At 54.5% G+C, this 24,611-nt stretch overlaps 1 protein-coding gene across 1 annotated transcript; it reads right to left on the reverse strand.

The window, feature by feature from the left end:
• Positions 1-554: 554 nt before the first annotated feature.
• On the reverse strand, positions 555-20,462 carry GTPBP1 (GTP binding protein 1; the record flags this gene model as incomplete). Its single annotated transcript, XM_084255878.1, has 12 exons — positions 555-647; positions 1,333-1,533; positions 3,337-3,515; positions 4,032-4,167; positions 4,904-5,086; positions 5,213-5,357; positions 6,670-6,784; positions 7,595-7,718; positions 10,311-10,659; positions 11,190-11,370; positions 17,598-17,709; positions 20,271-20,462. The coding sequence occupies 12 exons, from the start codon at positions 20,460-20,462 to the stop codon at positions 555-557; spliced, it is 2,010 nt and encodes a 669-aa protein (XP_084112004.1).
• Between the last annotated feature and the right edge of the window lie 4,149 nt (positions 20,463-24,611).

Here is a 24,611-nt window from a genome sequence, read left to right on the forward strand (position 1 = left end):
GAAAGGGGAAGCCACCACTCTGCCCTGTAAAATCCCCCAAGTCCCAGAGGGAGGGCTCCAGCCCCGGCGGCAGCAGACCCTCACACCGGGAAGCCCCCAGCCCCGAGACCGGCTCTGGAGGGGCCCGAGCAGTGAGCACAGGCAAGCAGGCGCCTTCAGCTCCTGACAATCGGAGAGGTTCTCCCAGACACGGCTGGCGGCGGCGTGAGGAGAGCGACTGCCAAGGCCGACTGCTGCACCCTGCCCGCACGCCCACAGACACGCCAGACAGAGATAATACAAAGAATAAAAACGAAGGGCCCATCCAGATGTACAAAAAATGTGTGTGAGGAAGAAGACAGGAAGAGGGAGGGAGATGGTCAGTCCTCTGGACGTCTGGCCACCTTCCTCAGCTTATAAATTACAACCCCCCTGGAAAACGGGGGTGGGGGAATGAGGAGGCGTGGGCTGTGACCTGGGGGCGGGCGGGTGGCATCAGAGCTGCGCTGGCCCATCTGGTGGAGCATGGCTCCCAGGACGAGGATCCTTGGGGATGGGCGTGGGGGGTGGGGGATCTAGCAGCCGCTGGCAGGAGTCACGCAGGCCCCTTGGGACTTCACCTTGTGACGCTGGCCCCCCCGTCGCCGGCCCCCACTGCTGGGCTTGGGCTGAAAGAGAGAAAGAAAGGGCTTGAGAAACTGTGGCCCATTGGGCGCAGGGCTGTGGCAGGGCGGCCAGGAGAGGCGCGAGCAGGCACTGGTCATGCATTAACGGCGCAAGGAAGCTCCAGAGAAGCACAAAGAGCAGAGATCAACGCCAGCCACTGCTGACGGCAGAGAGACAGGACAGCTGAGCCAGAGGACAGGCTCGATGCTAGAAAGGACAGAGCCAGGTGGAGCTTCCTTGGGCTCAGCAGGAGGAAGCGACAGGAAGGAGACAAGGTGGGGGCCTGCCAGGAGAGAGCCACGCCGGACCAGGCTCCAGGCCACCTCTGCTCAGGAGGTGTCACGCCAGGGGAGGTGCCACCCGAGGACCCCTAGGGGCTGCTCTCACACATGTGGCTTTCCATCGAGGGGAAACGCTGACAGTTCTCTACACTACTTCATTAAAAACAAATGCTGGTCATGGTCAGGACCCACTAAATGGATTCTATGTGGGCCACATCTTCAAGCTTGAAAAACCCTAACAGACAATGAGCTCACACAAAGTGCTGGCGGCAAGGAAACATCTTCCATCTGGGAACTGGCAGATGTGGCCCAGGTTGGGCTCCCCATGAGCCTGCAAGCCACCCACCACGAAGCCCCGGCTAGCGCACCGCTGGGGCAGACCCAGGGCAGCAGGCGGCAGGCTCACCTGTGGCTGGAGGCTGCTGGACGCAGCTGGCTGTGCGGTCCCCAGAGAGCAGCCTTCATCACCAGGTGGGGGTGCCCCGACTGCTGGCCCTCCAGAGGGTCCCCCGTCCTCTCGTTTGGTCAGGGGGCCTTTTTTCGTTGACTGCATTTTAATCTGCTGGGGCTTGGAGTTCATTGGGGAGTTGTTGGTGGTCTGGAGGAGCTGCAGGAACCAAGGGGTTAAGGATGAGGCTACAGTTGCAGGCGGTGACATCCATTCCCCCTAACCCCAGGGACTTCTCGCTGCCAGCCTGGCTGGTTGGGTACCAGAAGCGACGGCTGAGGGCCATGACAGACAGTGGAGGTGTCTCAGGGTGGCCACCTCACCTGTCTCAGCCCAGCCCCATCCTGTTCCCTGTCCTGACTGTTCTCCCTAAAGACAATCTGTGAAGCTCTGCCAATCCCCTTTGCCCCAGGACACAGGCCAGGGCCCAGCCCACCCAGAGCTCACAAGCTGACCTCAAAGCTCTCTTCTGACCATCAACTGCACATCCAGCCCTAGGCCCAGGCAGCCCCATTGCAAGAGTCTGAACGAGCTTTACTTTCAGGTCTCGGATAGAACAGCTGAAAGTCTCAGCTGCCAGAAGCACTTGGAGGGTGACAATCAGAAACCCCAAGTGCTACCACCCAGGAGGGACGGATGCTGAGCCTTCCCTGGCGCCCCACTCACTGTCAAGCAATGCAGGGGGAGGCAAGGGCACCACAGTGTGTGCTGGCAGCTGCTGCCAGGCTCTCAGCCCATCCCAGAGGCAAACAGGTGATTCAAGGATGCGACTCAGCCCCCCCTCACACGCACATTGCAGCCCTAGGGTCACCACGATGGGCCTGAGGAAGGGAAAGGCCAGTCTGAGGCTGAGTCCAAGAACTCACACCAGCTGGGGCCACTTCCTTCTCTACAGAGCAGGGGTCAAGCTGACCCATTAAGTGCCCTTACCCAAGGCCATGGGCAAAGCCCATCGAGGGCAAAAGGTGGGCTCTAGGACACACAAACAGCTCAAGCCCCAAGGGCTTCAGCCCAGGCTTCTGGCTGCCAGCTCTCACTCCAACCTGACCTACTGCTGAGGCCAGGCTGCCGAGGCCGTGCCCAGCATCTGGCTCTACACAATACCACGCCATAATCCCCCCTTCTCTCTACCATGGTTGCTACCAAAGCCCAGGGACACCTCTCGGGGGAGTGGAGAAGAGGCCTGGGGGCCACACCTCAGTGCTGCTCCAGGCTCCCAAGCTGGGGACTGGTGCCACCGCCCCAGGCTTCTTATAGGAGACTGTGGTTCAAATGTTGGGGTGGGGGGTGGAGGGGAGAAGGAACCTAGAACATTCTTGGTGGGAATGTAAACTGTCCAGCCTCTATGGAAAACAGTATGGATATTTCTCAAAATATGAAAAAGAGATCTACCATATGATCTGGCAATCAATCACCTTCCTGTTATTGAGCTAAAGTACACAAAAACACTGATTCGGAAAGATCTACACAGCTGTGCTCGCTGCACACCATGACAACAGCCAAGTGACGGAACCCCCTCAGCGCCCAGCATGGCTGAGTAGAGGGTACAGGACGACGCGGCACTGCACTACTAAACCCTACTCGGTTACCAAAGGAGACGAGAGCTCTCCATCTGCAGCAACACGGATGGAACTGGAAGAGAGTATGCGAAGTCAGCCAGAGGAGAAAGAAATATCAAATAACCTCACTCACGTGGATATAAAGAAACACAGCAAAGGAACAGACAAAGCCAAACCAAATCAAACACCTAAAGCCCGACTGCAGAATGGAGATGTCCAGTGTGGGGGCCCAGTGGAGGTTGTTCTGGCGGTGTGTGCTGACCTGTGAAGCGGTGTGAACCTGTATCCCTGAAACAGAGCGCCGCGATGCAACATGGACCGTAATAGAGCCTGTCCCTCCCCGGGCCAGAACTGGTGTGGCCCTGGCGCCTCTGGGGGCCAGCGGGGGTCTGCTGGGCCATACCTTGGTGATGGTGCCCACCGCTTTGGTTCGGCCTTCCCGGAACACCAGCCGCTGGTCTATGTGCAGGTACTCGGGGGTCTTGATGAAGCGGAAGTGCACAGTGGCCTTGTCCCCGGTGCGCAGACAGTCCTTGTCCATGCTCAGGATGGTAGCCGTCTGCCTGATGCTCCCACAGTGCACTGCCAGGGGAGCCGGGGTCAGGATGGGCTCGACCCCCCGCGGCTGAGTGGCCAAGTGCCCCAGAGGCCTGCTGGCAGGTCTCATCTCCTGCCTCACGCTCGCCCACATTTCCCTCCAGTTAAGACACCACCTGCTCCTGGATCCCCAGACCTAGTGCCGAGTACAGGCACTCTGCTGGACTGAGTGACCGCTCTGAACTGGAGCAGGTCTCTGCCCATCTCATCTTTGTTCCCAGTGCCTTGGTCTCAGGCAGGCACACAGCAGCTTTCAGCAGAAATTTGCTGAAGGGATGAGTGAGGGCAGACTGGGCATCCAGAGTCCGGCACACAGTGGGTACTCAGTGTTTGCAGGGCTAAAATAAACGCTGCAGCTCATGGGGGAAGGGGAGAGGATGGCGTGGCTGGGCAGGACAGAGACCTGACACCTGGCTGAAGCTGACCCTTGGGGGCCTGGGTTACCAGAATACTTCAGGGGAAGTCAGACCTCCTCAGCAGGCAGCTCCCTTAGACACCTACCCATGGCCTGGTAGCGTGGGCTGATGGTAGTGGGGTGATGGAGGACCAGAATCTCAGCCTCAAACTCCCAGGATGCCTGGGGATTCAAGCGTGGAGAAACCATCACCATGCCTTTCCGGATGGACGAGCGCTTGATCTGAAAGCAAAAGGAAACCCCAGACCTCAGGGAGAGCAACGCCTCTGATTGCCCTGCCGGTGCTGGAAGGAACGGGGCTGTCCAACTTGGCCTTGACCCCTCACTGCCAAGAACCTCAGAGAGAGAACAGTGCAGCTGGGAAGTCCCAACACTGCTCTTGGGGACCTTGAGGGTAAAGAAAGGTTCGTGTAGGAAGCAGCATTTCCTCTGGGCCTGATGAATGAAGTGGGTGGCGAGAGGGCACAGGAAGGCGAGCAGCAGGTGAAGGAGAGGGCAGGTGTGACGCGACTGCTGCAGGGAATGAAAAAAGCTGTCCTACTTTGCTGTTTAATTTGGTTGGCGGGAAAGGTAAGAGCCCCAGAGCCGGCATTCACCCCAACCCCCGGGGAGAGAGGATGACTGGGAAGAGTTGGGCATGGACCCCAGAGCCCCGATGGAGAAGGGCCCTCTGCTCAGCAGGGAGGTGCCTATCTGACCTCACACTGAGCTCAGGCACTCTGCTCAGGGGCAAGCGCCTCAGGGGCAGGCAGGCTGGGGTCCAGCCCTGGCTCTAGCACTGACTAGCTATGTGTTCCTGGACAAGTCCCCCCCGCGCCCTGGGCTCTCTGAGCCTCAGTTTCCCCATCTATAAAAGTGAGGTCAGAAGTCCCTGCCTCGCAGAGCAGCTGTGAGGACTGGCATGGGCCCAGCACCAGGTCTAAGGGAGCCCAGGGCTTTCAGGATTACCAGCACTCACCTTCTTCAGCGCGAAGGAGGCCGTCTGGCCACCCCGCACCTCCTTGACAGGCATGCGCTTGCGGTGGATCGATTTGACAGCAATGGACAGGAAGTTCCCCAGGGGATCTGGGCCCAGCAGCAGAGTATCATTCAGCTTGATCAGGCCCCTCAGGGTTGTCCCTGACACCACTGTCCCCACACCCTGTGGAGAAACCCTGGGCCAGTGAGTCCATCCCAGCTCGGGCCCTCCCCGCCAGACTCACCCAACACCTCTGCAGGAAGTGCCCCCCCAACCCTGCACCCTGCTCAGTGCCCTGATGCCGCTCACCGGCACAGAGTAGGTATCGTCGATCTGAAACTCTGCAGGCTCTTCCTCCCGGTAGCTGGTGCGGGGCGAGAGGAGGTTGAGGAACATCTTCAGCAGATCCAGGTTCTCGCCTGTGACATTGGAGATCTGGAATATCGGGCACATCCTAAGTGGAGGGCAGAGAGAAAGGAAGACAGGAGCTCAGGCGCCAGCTCTGGGCTGGACGCGGGGTGAGACCAGCAGGAGGCTTCCGAAGAGCTGCTGCTGCTGCGGCCCCCCACCTCACCCACCCCAGGGCTCCCCACTTTGCTCCCCCACCCCCCACAACCCCTGGGCAGAGTTGTGTCCAGGAGAAAACCACTCCAAAGGGGTTCTCTTTGACTCAGTTTTGTCCCTGAAATCTGCCCCCCACCCCCTGTCCCTCCACCACTGCCCTATTTGGGGCACTCACGCTGGCTTCAATTTAACCGCCTTTCCACCGCAGAGATGACAGCCCAGTTCCCTCCGCCCAATGTCTCTGCAGGCTTATTTCATCCACATTCCCACATTCCTGCCAGACCAAGGAACCATCCCTGCCGCTACAAGCTTGGTGCTTTTTTGCCCCCGTGTGTGTTTGATCTTCCTGCTGAATCCCTCCAACTCCCGCAATCTTTCCTTCTACAGAGCTTCTCTCTAAGCTGCGTCCCCCAGGAAAGCCTCGCGGGGCTGCTCTTGGAGAAGTTCTGCATCATAGTTGTGTGACTACATTTGATTTCCTGTCACGGATACCTCAATGGACTCTACCTCTCCTACCCAGTGTTCATCAAACACTTTTAGATCCAGGAATTCACCTGCGTAGAACAGAGACCCACAAAAGGATCTGACATGGCTGGCTGCAATGTACCCCCTCTGCTGGACAATACGTGGTACTGAAGACAGCACCAGGGCAGAGCCACAGGCCCAAGGGCCAGGCGGCACCCTGGGTCCCAGAGTCCAGACCAAGCCCAGAGCAGCCCCTAGAGTCTGCAGGATGCAGCAATTCACAGAGTGCACGATTATCAGACAGCATCTGTGACCGAGGAGCAGGATTATTCCTGAGTGAACACTGAATCCTCAATGTGTTGGTGAGGAGTCCAGCACAAAGCACCCCAAAATACTAATGGAATCAAAGACAGTAATCAGTATGTGCCAAAACTGATCTGTGATCAGAGCACTTGTGAGAAATAACAGTGTAAAAGCAGCAACAGTTACCAAAGTGGCTGAGCACTGATCACACACAGCTGGGCACAGCGCTAAGGGCTTCCCACACACCCTCCAGCACTCACGGGAGCCCGCAGGGAAGGCAATACCATACCCGGGCCACAGAGGAGGACACTGAGGTACCGCGGGCCCGAAGGACCTCGTGCTGAGCCCAGTCCTGAGTAGAGGTTTCCAAAAGACCTAACGTCCCTGCCAGGAATATTACCCACTGCTGCCCTGCCGGGGCGCCTGCCCCTCACCTCTCAGAGCTGAAGTTGGAGGCTGTAACAATCACATCATCCTTGCTCTGCACCAGCACAGGGATCTTCCGGCAGCCTGGAGACTTCAGCAGACGTTGTAACAGCTTCAGTGTTTCTTAAAGGTGAAACGGACACTATCAGGGGGATACAGCCTTCTCTTTGGCCAGGCTTCAGGGCAAGGTGCTCATTAGCAATGCAAGCAGGACCAAGATGTGGACCAGTGTCAAATGCCATCAGACCCAGAGAAATTGGAAGGAAGAGCAGAACTTTGGGTGAGGATATGCTACTAGAACAGAAAGCACACAGGTGAGGACTGTTTGCTGACGTTACAAGTCTGAAATCTGTCAGGTTTCTCCAGAAATCAGGATGCACATCTGACCCCGGCAAGCGTGTTGGGGCCCATGAGAAGGAAAAGATTCTTCTCAGATGGCTCTGCTTCTTGGAAAAAAGTTCCTCTGACAAAAGGACCTCTAGGACACCCAGCCACCTGCAGAGGCCCTTAGGACACCTCCAAAGGACGCCTCTCCACATCTTCCAGCGTCCCCAAAGATGAGGCAGAAATGCAGGAAAGCCTCACCCTGTAGCCCTGTGCTGAAGCCTGTGGTGGTAAAAGGTAACCAGACCCTCTGCCCAAATGGCACCAGACAACCCCAGCTGAGAGGGTGAAGCCCAGGGCCATGTGGAGAGAGGGGCCCGGCGAGGGAGCTCAAAGGCCCTGCATCTGAAACCAGAAGGTGATTCGAGGCGATGCTCAGGCCAAGGGCTGAACAGGGAAGGGAGAAGAGTCTCGCCTTGTGGAGATTCAGGGCAAGGTCTGGGTACGAGGAAGCCGAAGACAGGACCGCAGCCCCGGCAGCAGTGCAGCATGGGGCAGAGGTGGGTGACCGTCCCCCACAGTCTTTGAGCGGCGGGAGGCTTCACTCACCATGCAGGATGTTGGCAGGACACATGTCAATCTTGGTGACCACCACAAAGACAGGCACATTGAGCGCCAGTGCCAAGCCCAGGTGCTCCTTGGTCATCCCCACGATGCCAGCATTGCTGCCCACCTGCCTCAACACAGAGAGAGCAGTCAGGTCACGGAGACAGGGGCCTGCTGGTGGGCGCGGGGGCTCCAAGAGCACCGTGGCCTCCACCAGAGCAGGACACGGGCAGGTGGGTGCCCCATGCGGAGAGGAGAGCTGGGTGGGCAGCTCTGCGCCCCATTTTAAAGATGCGCCTTATCAAAATCTGAGATTTGCAAACAATGAAGACAACTCCAGGCAGCCTGTCAGGAATTAGGCTTTGGAGCAAAGGCAGCTGTTGTTACTGTTACTATCCCCACCCATAACAGATACAGATAGGTTTTTAAATAACACCACGAAGACCAGTTCCACACAGCAGGCATGAGAACTCCGTGGTACTGAAGAGGACGCTCTTGTCTGCTGACTGGGACAACCTCCAAGCTATGTGTGCAAGGGGGAAGAGCAAGGTGGCTGTCACATGCTGCCAGAGTGAGGAGGGGAGTCACCGTGAGGTTCCTGGGGAGCAGCTGAGCTAGCAGAAGTGCTTAGAGACTAGCACTGGGTGCTATCAGGGAAGGCCGGACCATCTTCCTGGGCACAGGACAAGCGGAGGCAGTTCCTACTCTGAGGAGCTGAGCTGAAACATTGGGGTGAAGAGTCACACTGTCTAAAATCTGCTTCAAATGATTCAGCCAAAAACTAAAAACCAAAATCAACCATACAAAAAATATACATGTCTGTATCCATTGCCTGTGCAAATAAATATGGCCCAATGTTAATGACTGTTAACAGTACACATGGAAGTGTGGAGCACTCCTGTGTACACACACTGGTGTGATTACAAAGTATCTCGGGGAGGTACCTAAGAACTGGAAATTCTGGTTGCCTCCAGGAGAAAGCCAAGTCCAGGTGGAGGGAGACTTCAGGGCGGCTGACACCTTTCCGCCTTCCACGCCTTAGGAAAGGCTCACCGACCCAAGCAAGTGGAAAGCAAAACAGCCACATGTTTACACAGCACCGCTATACTGCAGCCAGCTTTCAGGGGATGCCCTTCGATCCTCACAGCTCACAGGGAGTCCCCACACCACCAAAACCACACTCTGACCACAGTGACACACCGCTGCTGCCCGCCCCCGCCACGGCCCCTGCTGTTCTCCCAACCCAAAGAGAAGGCTCCATCCCTCTGTTGCCTATTGATTGTCACGGAAGATTAAAATATTTTACTGTTTTCTACATAAATTTTCAATACTTGGATGGTGGCCTAAACACAAATAATACATAACATTTCCTCTGGGGTGAAGAACTTTTCATTAACTGGCCTTGCTCACTGCAGTTCAATTCGAGAAGCTCATTTAAACTGGCTTCTAGGGCCTCCCTGGTGGCGCAAGGGGTTAAGCACTGAACTATGAAGCTATCCGCAGCCTCTCTAGCAAGAGTTCGATCCCCGGTTGGCCAGGGAGCAACCCACATCGCGAGGCAGACCTCTCCTGTCTCGCCTGCTGCTCCCCTCAGCAGTGTATTTCAGTCAGTCTGCCTGTTCTGTTCCCCACTCTGTCTCTGGTGAATCTTCTCACCCCCCACATCTCTGGCCTGTACCCCAGCTCTTGTATGCATAAATAAATAAATCTAAAAAAAAAAAAAAAAAAAAAACTGGCTCTAACAAGTCCCTGAACATGACCTCTGGGTCTCCCATTGAAACCCCCCCCCGCAGAGGAGCTTTCCTGCACCCTGCAGCGCTCAGGGGCCAGGGAGACAGGTCACAGAGACCCCCGGAGCCTAAGGCAGAGCCGACAAGCGCTCCCGCCTGTGTGCCTTCTCTCTTTACTCTCCAGCTTGGGGAGAATCTGCCCGCGAACCTGTTTGTGGGGCAACTTGATCGAGTTTGCTCTGAACAGATGCTTGTGTTTACGACACTCATTAACACAGACAGCCAGGAGAAGTGGGGAGAGGGGAAGAGCGCCGAGAAGGACTTGCCAAAGGAACACGTGCTTGCCTGCTGTTCTCTCTGTGAAGCTGCGTCAAGGTCGAGGGCCTCGCGGACTCCCGCTCTGTCCAGGGAGGAAGAGCAACGGGACCAAATGCAAGCTTAGCCACAGGCTCCACAGGCGGTCTCTGCTCTCTTCCCCTTCAGTTCCTCCACCCAAGGAGCTGCTTAAAAACCTGTTCCCACTAGACTGAGCTCTCCAGGAGCCAGGGCGGCCCTAGACTTTGCTCCATCTTCAGGCGTGAGGAGCCACTTGACAAGCTCCTGTGGGCTTCGGAAGAGCGCGACCCTCAGGCCCACCGCGACTGCTGTCTGGGCCCCCCACCACTTCCTCCCCAGGTTTCCCCTCTGAGGGTGCTGCGCGGTATCACCTCCTCATTGTAACTCACTCCCTTATTTCTGAAGGTCATAAGCCTGCCCCCAAGAACCCGCCTCAAGGCCCCTGTGAAAAATAAGAGTGGTTTGCAAATGTACTGGGGGTCTACCTAGATGAGACCCGCCTGACCAACCCCAGGGGACAGGTCAAAGGGCACCCCTGGAGGCGACTGTAGGGTTCAGTGGACTTGGCGTCCCCGCAAAGCTTGCCACCCTTACTCAGCTGGCACCCCAGGCCAATAGGCCCTGGTTCCATGACCACCCAGCACCACACTCACCATGAGCATGCAGAAGTCAGGCAGGTGGCCAGTCATGCCGAAGACCGTGGTCTTCAGGTACTTCTCATGGCCAGCCAAGTCGATGAAGGTGATCACCTTAGTGGACTTCTCGCAGATCTTGGTCCACTCCAGGCTGCCCCCGTGGCTGTCTGGCTTGTTCACCACGTTGCCTTCGCTGTCAAAGCCCAGAATGTCGTTGCCCACGCTGCTGGTGCGCCCGGACTCGATCTCGTGTTTGTGGCGGAAGAGTTTCTGGCGGGCAAAGCCTCGGCCATTGTCCAGCTCCCCGTGTGTCAAGACCCCCAGAAGCGTGCTTTTGCCAGCGTCCACGTTGCCCACCACCGCTACCCTGCATGGACATGAATCCACATGTCTGTGTGAGAGTTAGTGGGTGAGCGGAGGGAACCCCAGCAGTTGGACCTGCGCCCCACCCAGCTCACTGTTCCTCCCCACGGGTGAGCACATTGAGAATGTCCCTGAGCTGTCCCTGGGAGTGGAATGGGGCTCCCACCATGACGGCTTTCTCCCCTCGTTCCCCAGAGCCTCTCTAGGCAAAGGAGCTGCCAAGATGCCCGTTTCCATGACCCTCGTTCCCAGCCTCACAGGCTGATGGGGAAGCAAACAGGCCCACACATGGCCAGAGAATGCATGGCTGGCCTCACTCCCGTGCTTCCCAAAAGGAAATATTTAGGGATGAGGAGATACAGAAACAGAGAATGGCGCCATTGTGTCTCCAGGCTCCTCCGGGCCTCAGTAAGGGAGAGCAGGGGAAGGGGTGACGCTATCACACCAAGGCCAAGGACTCCATCACCCTTCCCGGTGAGGCCCGAGAGCTCAAGGTCCTGCTGCAGGGGCCCATGAGCTGTCCTGAGGCTTTACCTGACCTCCAGGAAGTCATTGTCGCCTACTCGTTTCCGGACCAGGTAGTCGCGCACACGGCCACCCGCTTCTTGCCGCTCCCGCAGGAGGATGACGTCGGCCTCAATCTGCTCCGCCATGCTCTTCACTGTGGCGTAGGACGCCTCCATGTCAGCTTCACTCAGCCCATACTCAGTCCCATCTGGGGAAAGAGCCCAAACATCAGCCTGCCGACAAGCCCGCCAGTCCACCACGCCACCGAAGGCCCCACGTGGGCACTGGGGAAACCATGGTTCCCGCCACCTGACACTCCAGAACCCTGGGCACAAGAGTTTAACTAGTGCCAAGGGCTTGCCCATTAAGCAGGGCATTCATTAATTCATTCTTCAGTAATCACTGGGGCTCTCCTAGGTTTTATGCTAAGCCTCACGCCGAGTCCTGGGAATACAGGTGCCCTTAGCGATCTCACAGCCCAGCGGGAGAGACAGGAAATTAATTACCGGCAGCATAGCTTGCGTGCTGCACTACAGAACAGCACAAAGAGAACGTAAAGCGTGAGCCACCAGCACTGCTTGGCAAGCTGAGGACGGCTTTGCAGGAGGCTGACCCCAAGGGTGAAAAATGGGGCTGCAGAGAGAGGAGGAAAGACATCCCGGCACAGGAGCAGAGCACGGAGCACGGCACCGAGGGGCCACGGTGTGCAGCAGGGCGGCGAGCAGCGGGAGACCACAGGAGAGGCAGAAGCAGTGAAGCAGCAGCTGGCAGCTACCAACACAGCCCGTGCCGGGCGAGGGGAAGCCTGGGGGTGGGCAGGGCAGCGACAGGATCAGTCCCTGTGGGGAGAAAGATCTCCTGGGCCACAGTGAGGAAATGCGGGGCCAGCAAGGGGGAGCCATCGGGAAGCAGCCCGACTGATCCCGGCAAGGGAGGAGGAGGGGATGCGACAAAGGCCAGTGGGGAGAGGATTTAAGAATGGCTCCAGAGGCAGATCTTTAACTGAGGCGGTTCAGGCGACATGTCCAGCCAGAGCTGGAAAATACGAGTTCGAGGTCAGGATGTGCAAGGGAGTCAGACAGAAGGATGCGCTGACTGGCTGCTGTTTCCTGAGTGCCAACGTGCCTCAGATCCTGCCCGGTGTCAGTTCCCACACTAACGACTCCACCTTCCCTCCAGCCTCCTGCCTCAGAGAAACACCCCACACTCCCTGGGCTGAGCCCCCAATGTGTGGCCAGCCTTTTCTCTTTGAGTGCCTCTCGAAGACCTGGCAGAGCTTTCTCCTCCTCCCCTTCCAACCGAATTCAAGTCATTCCTGAACTACTAAAGGGAAACCCACCCCGTCCTGAGCCCCTGCTCATGAGCTGGGCTCTGCCCCTTCCAGCATCTCTCAATGACTGTTTTTCCTCATGACCTGCTGAATCTGCAGACACCAGGAGAAGCTAGTTTCTGAGTCACCGGCAGCCGTCTACCCACTCTATCTATGCCCTCCCATGCCACCACTGGCCACCCTTCCCAGCTTCTTGAAGCACCTCCCTCCCACCCAACTTCCCTATTCTCTCCATTCACCTCCCTGCCCTCTGGTTCCTGTGGTCCCCTCAGCTGCCTCTTCCAAATCTTCCTACTCCAGCCCCTAAAGGCCAGCCTGCCCAGTGGTCAGCCAGCATGCTCGTCTCTATGCTCTGGACATCCCCTTAGCCATCTCACCCAATACTTCAAGTGTCACTCTGAAAAGTGCAAAAGACATTTATTTTCCAGGGCTTCCCTGATGGCACAGCACTACGAAGTCATCTGCAGCCACTGCAGCACGAGTTCGATCCCTGGCCAGGGATGTGACCCACATGGCGCAGCAGACCTCTCCTGTCTTGCTTGCTGCTCCCCTCGGCAGTGTATTTCAGGCGATCCGCCTGTTCTGTTCCCCACTCTGTCTCTGGTGAATCCTCTCACTCCCCACCCCACCTCTGGTCTACACCTCAGCTCTTGTATGCATAAATAAAATAAATCTTTAAACACACACACGCAACATTCATTTTCTAAAATGACCCTCTTCCCAGAGTTCCAGATTGAATTTCCAATTGCCTGGATGATATAACTCCTAGAAGCCTGATGTCCAGGCTCAACCACCCACCCTCTAGAAACCACAGCACCAAACTAGCACCGTTAGTAAAGCACCAGAGTTCCTCGCCGCCTCCCTCTGAGCTAGACAACATGGTTCCGGACTAAACAGAAACCAGGGCCCTGTAGCTGGGAGGGAGCCGAGGGGCTGTACTGGCCGGCCTTCTGAGTCTCCAGCTGAGCCTTCTCTTGCAGCCAGGGCCCGAGTCGGACCAGGTCCCACTCTGGTGTTCCTCCTTTCAGATGCCAACGCCACCCTGCCAGTCATCATGCCACTCCTGCTGATGCTAGCTTTATAGCTGCCCTTCTTTCCTCTTTCTGCCAACCCACTGCCACTGGCCTGACTCAGACCCTTATTCTGCCAAAAGCGCCACAACAAACCCCTCACTGGCCTTAGCATCTCCTGTCTCTATCCCTTCATCCACTCCTGCACAGACACACAAGTGGAAATGCCTAAACCAGCAAGCTCTGATGTCACTTCTGAGTCCAGGCCAGGCCCAGGCTGTTCAGCTCCAGTTCTCCCATTTACTCTATACCTGCTCCCTACTCTCCCCTGAAGTTCTGTCCCGGTACAAGTGGCCCAGTCACCACATCCTCACATGCCTGCACTTCCCAGCTCTCCACCCCTGCTCAGGAGACACCTACCCACAGGGCCCATCAGAGCACTTCCACCCGGTGAGCTTGGCCATTCTGCTCGACGCCACGTGCCACATCCTACCTTGGAGAGCGGTCGGTGTCTTTGGCTCATATCTGCTCTCATGACACACGAACATCTCGAGGACAGAGACCACCTGTCAAGCACTCTCTGGCCGCCCCATGAGGGGTGTCTTTCACACATCAAGTCCTCGAGCATTTGTACAATGCAAAAAGGGACCATTTGGGCCTCCCCTGGTGGCGGTTGGGCAATGCACTGTGAAGCTGTCTGCAGCCTCTGCAGCACTGGTTCAATCCCAGCCAGCCGGTGAGGGTCCCACATGGCACAGCAGACCTCTCCCGTCGCGCCTGCTGCTCCCCTCAGCAGTGTATTTCGTCAGTCTGCCTGTTCTGTTCCCCACTCTGTCTCTGGTGAATCCTTTCACCCTCCCGCGCATCTGGCCTGTACCCCGGATCTTGTGTAAATGAATAAATAAATCTTTAAAAAAAGGGGGGACCATTTGGGTTGAGGGGCTTCTAAATGCACAGCCAACTGAGCTCTGGAATCAGGGGCAGGAGAGCTGGTGAGAGTGTGCTGAAGAAAAGGCCCAGGATAAAAGCTACAAAGGTCCAAGCCCCCCACCCCCGACCTAATGAGACTGACCCCATGTGCACTCTCCCAGCCACCATGAGGCAAAGGCTCAGGAACTTTTAGGATAAAAATCTAAACTCTTTGGTATGACAATCAAAGACCCTCAGGATGTGGGCCCTGCTGACATGTCCATCGTCCTGCCTCCTGGCGCTCCCCATCCTGTGCTCTGCACACCACCTTACAGAGTCACTCCTGCTCGACCAGGGACCCTCCCATCACCAATGCCTTTGTGCATGTGGTCTCCCCTGCCTCTATTTACCTGGAAAACTCCCTGTAACCCATTAGAATCAATTCAGGGGACACTTCTGCTCGGAAGCCTTTTCTGTCACCTCTACAAACACTCAAAGCTCCTTCTGTGGGGCCTCCGTGATGGTGCAAGAGGTTAAGAAGCAACCTATGAAGCTATCTGCAGCTACTGCAGCATGAGTTCAATCCCCAGCCAGGGAGCAACCCACATGGTGCAGCAGACCTCTCCTGTCTCACCCACTGCTTCCCTCAGCAGAGTACTTCAGTCAGTCTGCCTGTTCTGTTCCCTGCTCTGTCTCTGGTGAATCCCTCCCCACCCCCCGCACCTCTGGCCTGTACCCCAGTCTTGTATGCATAAATAAATAAATCTTTTTTTTTTTTTTTTTTAAAAAAGCTCCTTCTGTGTGCCCCTGAACTTTTAACACAGGGCCTGACTCTTAGAGGCCATCACTGAGGCAAAGCTGCCCCTTGTCACCCGTGTTTAGGTAGGCACCACTCTTCTTTCTCCTTGACCTAATGTCAATGTCCTTTCAAATGTTTAAAAAAAAAAAAAAAAAGGAAAGAAAGCCACAACTTAGTATCTGTGGAATAAACAAGTTTCTTTTTGCAAGAAACCTGAAACTCAAAAAATTGCCTCTGCAACTACTAGTCAACATCTTCAGCAAGGAGCCACTGTCCAAGCGCCAACCTTCACAGACATGCCATGGGGTAGGCGCTGTCACTGTCCCCAGTTCAGACAAGGAAAGAGGCAACAGGCGAACTCAGACCTGCCAGTGTCCAGGCCTAGACCATCAACTAAGCCGGCGTAGCTCCTGTTGAAAGGTCAGCCTAAGAATGTGTACTCTGGTTCTTCCTAGCCTGACTTATCCATGCCAACGTCTCTGCGGGAGGGTGGGAAGGACGTCATTACCCCCATTTTACAGATGAAGGAAGGACAAACAGAGGCGAAGCACAAGCACACACAGGAAGTCAGTGAGGAAGCTGCCCCCCGCCCCGGGGCCTTCCATCTGGTTTAGTCTTCTGTTTGATGTTCAACTTGTTTAACTAGTTATGTTCTCTTTCTACCTCTGAAAAATTCCAGCAGGAAGGAGTCACCTGAGTCTAATAGCATTCAATTGGTATACGCGAGGGTAATGCCTAGGTGTGCAGACGTGTTAATTAATGTCTGACGTCTACTTGGCCCTGCAGGGTCAACTGGTTGTAAATTGCATGACAAAACTCACTTAAAGGCCATATTGCATAATAGGAGGGCAGATGGGGGTCTTAAGAATCTAGGTCTTTGAAAAACAGTCCCAACACTTGTCAAAAACTATTTAGAAGTGCTTTCTTAAATTCCACAAGCATAAAGTGATCTTTGAGTGGCCCACCCTCTTACAGAAGGCCAGGTGTGCACCTGACACAGCAGCTTTCCTTAAAGCCACCGGTGACCCAGTCACCAAACGGAATGGCAGTTCTGAACCTGGTGTTCCTTGGTGTCTCTGTGGCAGCTGCCAGTGCTGACCAACTCCCTTTCTTTCTTGACAAATAACCTCTTGATTTGCCTATCTCTCTGGCCATTCCTTCTTTTAGGTGATAAGACCCAAAACAAGGGAGGTAGCAGTAAAAACAGAAAGGAAAGGACAGATATGAGAGACATGTCAAAGGAAGACACAGAAGTATCTGGAGATCAAACTCTTCTTCCTAGCCTCAGACATTTCCAGATATTTCTTTCTACTGGAGGTAATTATGTATGTCAACTTGCCTTCTTGGGAAAGAGACCAGATATTAAATATCCAAAAGTGCTTTGCAACAGTATCAACTCCTTAGAAGTTACTTCAGTATGTATTTGTCAAATAATGAAAGAATGGCTTAGAGGTTGTCTCCACTAAAACTCAGACAGAAGAATATATCAGCGACCTTACAAAGCCTAAGTTTAGCAAAGAGAAGTGGTCCCTGAGCGCCTGCATTGAGGCCCCCCATGCTGGGCTTCCTCCAAAGATGGCAAATGTGGGTTCTGGTACAGACCACATTCCTAACTGTTAACAAGCCCAGCTGTCATTTCAGCAAAGACCTCGATGAAGATGATGGTAAGTAGGCCTTGTTTTGAGAGTGAAAACTAGGGGGAAAAATGTCCAAGCTATAACCTGGGATTCTGTCTTGGGCCAGGGCTACCTTCCTCCAACCCAGTGGGCGCTGGCACAAGATAAGCATGTTAGGAACAATATCCAATTGCCAGAATGGTAATAAGCCTACGTGTCTCGCAGGGAGAGGGAGCTGTGTTATCACAGCTAGCCACACTGAATGGTCAGTGTGCTCTGGGGCCAGGGAGATCAGCTGAGAGAGGCATTCTGGGTGTCCCTTTCCTGCTGACATGAAGAAGAATCACGGGGGTTCTCTGCTAAGCAGCAGATAAGTAGCAATGGGATCTGTAAACCGGTCTTGAAGGGGAAGACCTGCAGCTGCCGGGGACAGGTTCACTGGAGCCAGGGTGGTGTCTTGCTCTATTACCTCAAACAAGAAGTTTCCTGGCTTTGAGTCTGACTTCCCTTTATGCAAATGAAGAGTGCAGAAGGTAGGAAGGAAGCACCTGTAAAAGGGCTTGGAAAGTGAACCTTTAAGGGCAAGCATATTAAGATCACTAAGGTAAGGATTATCATCATCACTTTGTACCTTTACATCCTCCCAACCAGTTCTGTGGACACTAAGGAATTACTGCCAGGCAGACACATGAACAGGAAAATCTGATAACAGAGGGGAAAATGTGCTCTAAATCATTTTTAAAAATAAAGTGAAAGGAAAACTATGCTCACCTGATCCCTGCCCAATGACATAAATGGTCTCTCCGCATCCCTCGTCCATCCTCTCCCACATCTGCCGAAGTAGGCTGTCATACTGCTCTGATGTAGGGCTCACTAGAACCAGCTAGAAGAGAAACCAACAGCCTTAGGACCACACTTTCTAGAAGAGCACCAGAGCCAAAACAGATCAATAGCCTGACCAAAGACCCTACGGAACCCCACAGACCCCTATCCTAAAATAACTCTGCAGGCCCCACACAGCCTTGCTGCCTCTCCTTGAACAGCCTCTGCGCCTAAGGCCTTTCATGAGTTATGGGATCTACTAAAAGGAGTATGTCTGAACCACAACCCACAGAAAAAGAGGGTGTGCACAACCGTCTCCAGTGGCTCACCAGGAGGGGCAGGAGCCACAGTGACTGAGACTCTGGATTGTGGATAGAAATCGAGGAGCAGCTTCACATCCACACGCGGCTTTTACCTGCAACTTCTGGAAAGTCACGGGACAGAGACCTCCTGTACTGCCATGCCCTCCACCCCAAGGCCAATGGTTCCTGTGATCACAAAAGAATTCTGTGCCATCTTGCCTTGGCTATCTCAATTATTTTGGAATCAGCAGTAAAATCTGCTGCATGTTGCATCTTCTTTGAGAAATCACCATAACCACCAAGGTGGGCATTAGCACCACCACTTTGTGAATTTCTGCCAATAACATTAAAGTATCCACCACTTATTTGGGGTCCATTTACCAGTAGGAGTATCAGATCCCAACCACTCATGTGTGACCTTGGACAAAGAAATTAACCTCTCTGAGTCTCAGTTTTTCAATCTACAAAATGGACCTGCATCGCAAGGCCACTGTAAAGACCAAATAAGATAACATACAAAGCATCTAGTCCACAGCTGAGTAAGTGGTAATTAGTTTTCTCCACCCGATCATACCAACAAAAACCTTCTTGGATTAAACTAACCACTAGTAGTTTGTCCCTTCGGGAGCTCTCCCGAGCCTTGGGTCTCCACATTTCATTGTAGCAAGCGTATAAATTTAAGAATTGCTATTCTTTTCCTCAGCAGTCAATCTGTTCAACCCCTCCCCACTCTTCCGCCACATTCTCAGTGTTTCTTTTCAATACCATCAATATTTATATGCATAAGCTTCCCAACTGTGAAATAGTGGGGAGGCCTGCCATTCTGCAGTGATGAAGTTCACACTTCCTACCCCGGAACATTAAATAAAGTCAGTCCGGAAAAGAAGGCACTCCTCTCTTTGCAACACTGCCCTGCAATTTCCCACCGTGTCTTCAGGTTTCTTCAGCACCTGGACCATGAGTTGACACCCAGCTTGTCTGCTTTTGAGTCAAGGGTATCTCTTACAATTTCCTGCATTGACTCATCAGAGTTTGTGCTTGTAACCTGGGTGCTGCCTGGATCTTCGGCGTTGTATCTTATTGCCTCACATTTCCCCTGACCGTCCCTCTCTCTGAGCTTGGCCATCGTCATTATGGCACGAGGCCTCCCAGAGAGGACCACAGTGCGGAGCCAGAGTGCTGTCTTCCAAGTGCTCAGCTGAGACTAGAGGGAGAGAGAGAAGCTGAAACTTGGTTGCTTGTGTTGCGGGGAAGTTCTCTCTGGTTTGGGCCAGATTTCACACAGTTTTGCTATTACAGACTACGAGCAAGTCACGATCTTTTTCAAAGTCTGATAAACATCTGTAAGGATCCCACACAGGCAGGAGGAGTGCCATCTCCCACTGGCTGTTATCTAATCTGCACAGGGCATTATCAGAGCGGGCAGTGTGCATCGAGCAATATGCTAGGTGTGTGATATGCAGCGCTCATTAGTGTGGCGCATCGCATCCGTACTTGAAAGGTGATGTAGTTGGAAAACTGAGAGGTTAAGAAACTTTCCCAAGGTCACAGGGCCTTTCCTAGGGCAGGGCAGGAAAGGGAGCCCGCCCCGTCTGACTCCCAAACTGGCATTCTCTCCTTTAGCCACGATCAGCACCTTCAAAACGCCTGTCCCATCTCATACTTACTTTTTCACCTCTCACCCCGAGCAGAAAGCGAGCCAGCCCTTCATTTCTGCCTACCAAGAGCCCAGAAGCCGTGATCGAAAACGCCCTTCGTTATTCCATTCATACGCGGCGAGGCGCACGGCCAGGCCGGCGGGATCCTGGGTCAGGTCCATTTTCCAGTTTGCTTTCGGGCGGGTTCGGTGACATCCCTCCGCCCGTCTCGGCCCCGACGCGGCCACTTTCTGTTTCCTTCCCCGACGGCAGGAAGAGCGCGGCCCGCGCCTCCGCAGCCCGCCACCCGACCCGACCCGACCCGACCCGACCCGGCCGCCGGCGCGGCGCGGGGAGAGGCGGCCGCGGGCCCGGGCGGGGGCGCGGGGGGCGCGGGGGGCACGGCGCGGAGCGGAGCGGCCGCCGCGGGCGCCCCCGTTCCACGTGGCGGAGCCGGGCACGGCCGCGGCGGGAGGCGGCGGGAGGCGGCGGCCGGGTCGCCCCGCCGGGGGAGGGCGGTGCGGGGGCCGCCCCTCTCCCCCGTCCCCACGCGCCCCGCACGCACGCCGGGGGCGGTCTCCGCGCCGCCCGCCCGCCGTCGCCCGGGAGACGGCCGGCCCCGCCGCCCGCCCGTCCCCCCGGAGCCCGGTCCCCTCGGCGCGGCCACCGGCGCCCGGGCCTACCTTGCTCGTGAGGTCCAGCTCCGGCTCGCCGTTGAGCGCCTCGCCGTCCTCGCTGCAGTCCGAGTCGAAGCCGCCGTGGAGCCGGGCGGCGGCCGCCGCAGCCCTGGCCGCCCCGGGGGAGGTGGGCTCGGGGGCGAACATCGAGGCCGGGACCGGCGACTCCATCGGGGAGCGACTCCGCTCCGCCGCCATCTTTAATAACTTAGGCTAATTCGTAGCCGGCCTCCCCTCCCTCCCCGGCTCATTTGCCTAATCTATGCACGGCCCCGCCCCGCCGCTCGTCGGAATAATTTATACGAAACTCCTCCAGTCGCGCAGCGGGTGACGCGTATCTCCGGCTAAGAAACAATCGACCAGGCCTCGCGGCCACCAATCGCTGCGGCCCTTTCAAGTACCTAATGAATAATTAATGAGGCTCAAACCCCAACAACAAATGCCTGAAACGTCACGCGCCTCGATCGCGGCTCGGGAGGGGCAGCACCGCGGCCAAACTACCTGCCGGGGCCTTCCCGCCAACCGCAGTCGCGCAGGGCATGACTGACGCAGCGGCCATCCAATGAGAAGCGACTTCCAACGTTTACCCTCGCCGCCCCGCCCTCTCCTTGTTTCCAGAGGCGGTGCTCGGCTTCCAAATCGTACCGCAAAACAATCGGCGGGAGAGCCCTCCGATGACAGACAGGGGCGAGGGCCAATCTGGTCGTCAGATGGGTCCCGCGCGCCCCCGGCGCCCGCCCACGAAGATAGTAAACTGCGCAAGGCTCCTCCCACTCCGCTTGGTGACTCAATGCACTCGCTGGAAGACCGAGTGCCCACGTGCTGGCAATCTCCAGGCAATTTAGTAGTAGGATCGATGCCTGGAATACTATAGCAGCCAGAGCAAGGAAATTAACTAAACGCTGACCTGAGGCAGAACTGTCCATCACGGCCTCCACAGTATTCCTGAGTAATTATAAGAACAAAAAAAGCAACCAGCTAAAACAGAAGCCAGAGCACCTCACCTCATTTGTGAGTTGTGGAGGCGAGATCTAGAGCCTGTTAGCGTCGTGTCCTGGGGGTGATGCTTCCAGTGTCCTCAGTTGCGGAAAGCCCCTAGTCCAAAACACCTCAGTCCAGAGTTAGTGTCTTGAATTCCTTCAATTTTTCTTTCAAAAATATGAAGAGGTTGATGAAGTAGTTAGCAAGTGACCCTGGGACCCCTAAACTCGCACACTCTAAAGGGTCCCTGCCATTCATGCACACAAAGGAGACTCTTAGTATGACAGAACTTTAGCAGAACTAGAGTGCCGAGGGAGGAAGAAAGGACATTCTGAACACAACACCCGAAATTATCCATCCCATTGTGGGTAAAAGCCCAACCAAACAGGGTTGGCCTGAAGCAGGGCCGCTGAGGCCTGAAAGCTAGTCATAAGTAAAGCACATTCTGGCAGATTCTGAAGCAGATCCCAAAAAGCTGGGACAAAAGAGCAAAATCAAAGCACAGATCAAGGAATGGCTACCACGGTCAGCCTCCCCCAGTCTCTCACCCACCTCTCTTTCAACTGTCTCCTCTAAGTCTCCCCCTGCCCCTGGTGCAAGTTCAAAACTAAGAAGCAAGCACATCCTTCTTCAGGTCTCTCCAGTGTCCACCTGCCTTCCTTGTTATATAGCTTCACCTGGCTGCTCAGCTCCACCCCTCATTAACTGGAGGAGGGAACATGGCACCCTCCTTAACAAAATTAGGGATTAGCTAAACTCTAATAATCTGGTTTTAACAAGATGTATTGTCCCAGGCAGCAAGCAAGAAAGAGCAGTCATTTGAGAATATAACATAATGTTGGAAAAGAGCAACAGGCTTAAAATGGAGCCACTTGTGCTAAGTAAGCCCCACATCATTAAACCAAGACTTAATGCCTAACTTGATTGTGGTCTCAACCCTTCCCAGAAGTGGAATCAGTCTGGTATTTCCTGGTCAATGTTAGTGAGGTGTGAATATTAATCCGCAAAAACTATTTAAATATGGTCAGGTAGTTAGAAGATAGTTCCCATTCATGTGCACTCAGCAAACTACATGACCCAACATACCTTGCATCTCCAACAGGAAGTGAGGCTGCTTACCTGCCCCAGCAAAAAGATAGAGGCATCTTCACTCACTCAGCAGCGCCCCCCAAAGACTATATAGAGAATGATGGCTTTGGATTAGGGAAGGTGCACCTGTGTCTTGTCATAAGGATACATTTTCTAAATTTCCTTTTTGTTATTTTCAAATAATCCTATTTTGATGGTAGAATAATTGGCTGCTTTTTGTTTAACAGAAGACTCCCCTGACTTTCCCAAAGAAAAGGTAACCTCGCCTGAAATAATTTACTTCTTAAAATCCTCCTTGTCCCACCCTCCTTCTGCTTATAAAAACACCCCATCTGGGGCCTCCCTGGTGGCGCAGCGGTTAAAGACACAGCGCTATCAAGCTATCGCCAGTCTCTGCAGCATGAATTTGATCACCCGGCCTGGGAGCTGACCTACATGGCATAAAGGATGGCTCCTGTCTCACCTGCCTCTTCCCTCAAAGGTGGATTTCTGCAGATCCACCTGTTCTGCTCCTCACTCTGTCTCTGGTGAGTCCTTTCACTCCCCTCACCTCTGGCCTACACCCCAATTCTTGTATGCATAAATAAATCTTCAAAAAAAAAAAAAACAAAATCAAAATGGCCTTGCATTTTAGGGCTCTATCTGAGGGTAGAGGCAACTGCCTCACGGTCTTGTTTTCAACTAGAGTGGAGTCTTATGTGTACAAACACAGCTAGGAATCTGGGACAAGTCATCCAATTCCAAAGATGTGGATAATAATTCTTTGATTATGGGTTGTTAATCTTTTGTGTTGTTTTTTTGTTGTTTTTCTGGGTAAATTGCCACAATCCCATATATTCCTCCATGAGGTAAAATTACTAAAACCTTGAGTTGTCAGGGTAGGGGAAGAAAAAAATTCTCAGAACAGGTGTTTCTTGAGTAGTGAAGTATAAAATCACAGAGGGAATCCCTGCCCATCTTTATATCCTCTTTCTGAAGACAACTTGTTAAAGCTTAGGTTCAAATCCTGGGTCCACTATATACAACTATGGGACCTCCAGCAAGTAAATTAAGCTCTCTGAGCCTGTTTTCTTCTCTAAATAAGTGAAATACCTACCGTACTGGTATTTGCAAAGCACTTACACCAGTGTTTGCAAGCATCAATAATCTCTCACAAACATAGCTGTAACCTTAGGTGATTTACAGATTACAGAACTTTAAGATAATTCACAAGGTGACCGGAGCCCCAATCACATGGTATCACAGGTACGTTAAGCGAGCACTTGGTTGCGTGTAGCGGTGTGGTACCAAAAGAAATGACTCAATTCTAAATGTGAGTTCATTGTGTTTCAGTTTTTCTGAACAAAAATCCAAACGGAGGGCAGATAAGGTGGATTTTTTTTTTTTAAGATTTGTTTATTTATACAAGAACCGGGGTACAGGCCAGATGCGCTGGAGGGTGAGAAGATTCACCAGAGACAGAGCGGGGAACAGAACAGGCAGACTGACGAAAGACACTGCTGAGGGGAGCAGCGGGCGAGACAGGAGAGGTCTGCCACGCCATATGGGACCTGGTGCTGCAGAGGCTGCGGACATCGTCACAGCATGGCGCGCAACCGCCTGTGCCACCAGGGGAGGCCCAAGGTGGATTTTTTTTTTTTTAAAGATTTATTTATGTATACATACAAGAGCTGGGGTACAGGCCAGAGATGCGGGGGGATGAGCAGATTCTCCAGAGACAGAGTGGGGAGCAGAACAGGCAGACTGTAACACACTGCTGAGGGGAGCAGCGGGCGAGGAAGGAGAGGTCTGCCTCGCCATGTAGGTTGCTCCTGGCCAGCAGGGGATCGAACTCGTGCTGCAGAGGCTGCGGATTGCTTCGTAGTGCAGTGCTTAACCCCTTGGGCCACCAAGGAGGCCCCAAAGGTGGATTCGTAAGATATAATTGCTATGATTATTTACTGATACCTTCCATATATCCCGGGGTAGAGGGGAAAATGCCTACGCGGGACCGAGGTTCACCTTCCACACACGCTCAGACGCACAGGCCTTAAGGACACAGCGCCAAGCTGCGCGGCAGCCCCCGGGAGACAAAGCGGGGAGCGGGGAGCAGGGTGGGCGGGGGCAGAACACAGGGGTCTGTGTGTACTGGAACAGAAATACGACACCGGGGAGCTGCAGGAGGGCCTGCGCTCCGCGGAACGCGACCACGTCCGGAGAGGCGCCCGGCGCAGCACCCCTAGACAGCGCGGGGCGGTCGGGCCCGCTAACCGGGAGGGTCTCGCCCCGACCGCGTCA

Source organism: Talpa europaea (assembly GCF_964194135.1).
Source record: "Talpa europaea genome assembly, chromosome: 15".
In the NCBI taxonomy this organism is placed as follows: Eukaryota; Metazoa; Chordata; class Mammalia; order Eulipotyphla; family Talpidae; genus Talpa; species Talpa europaea.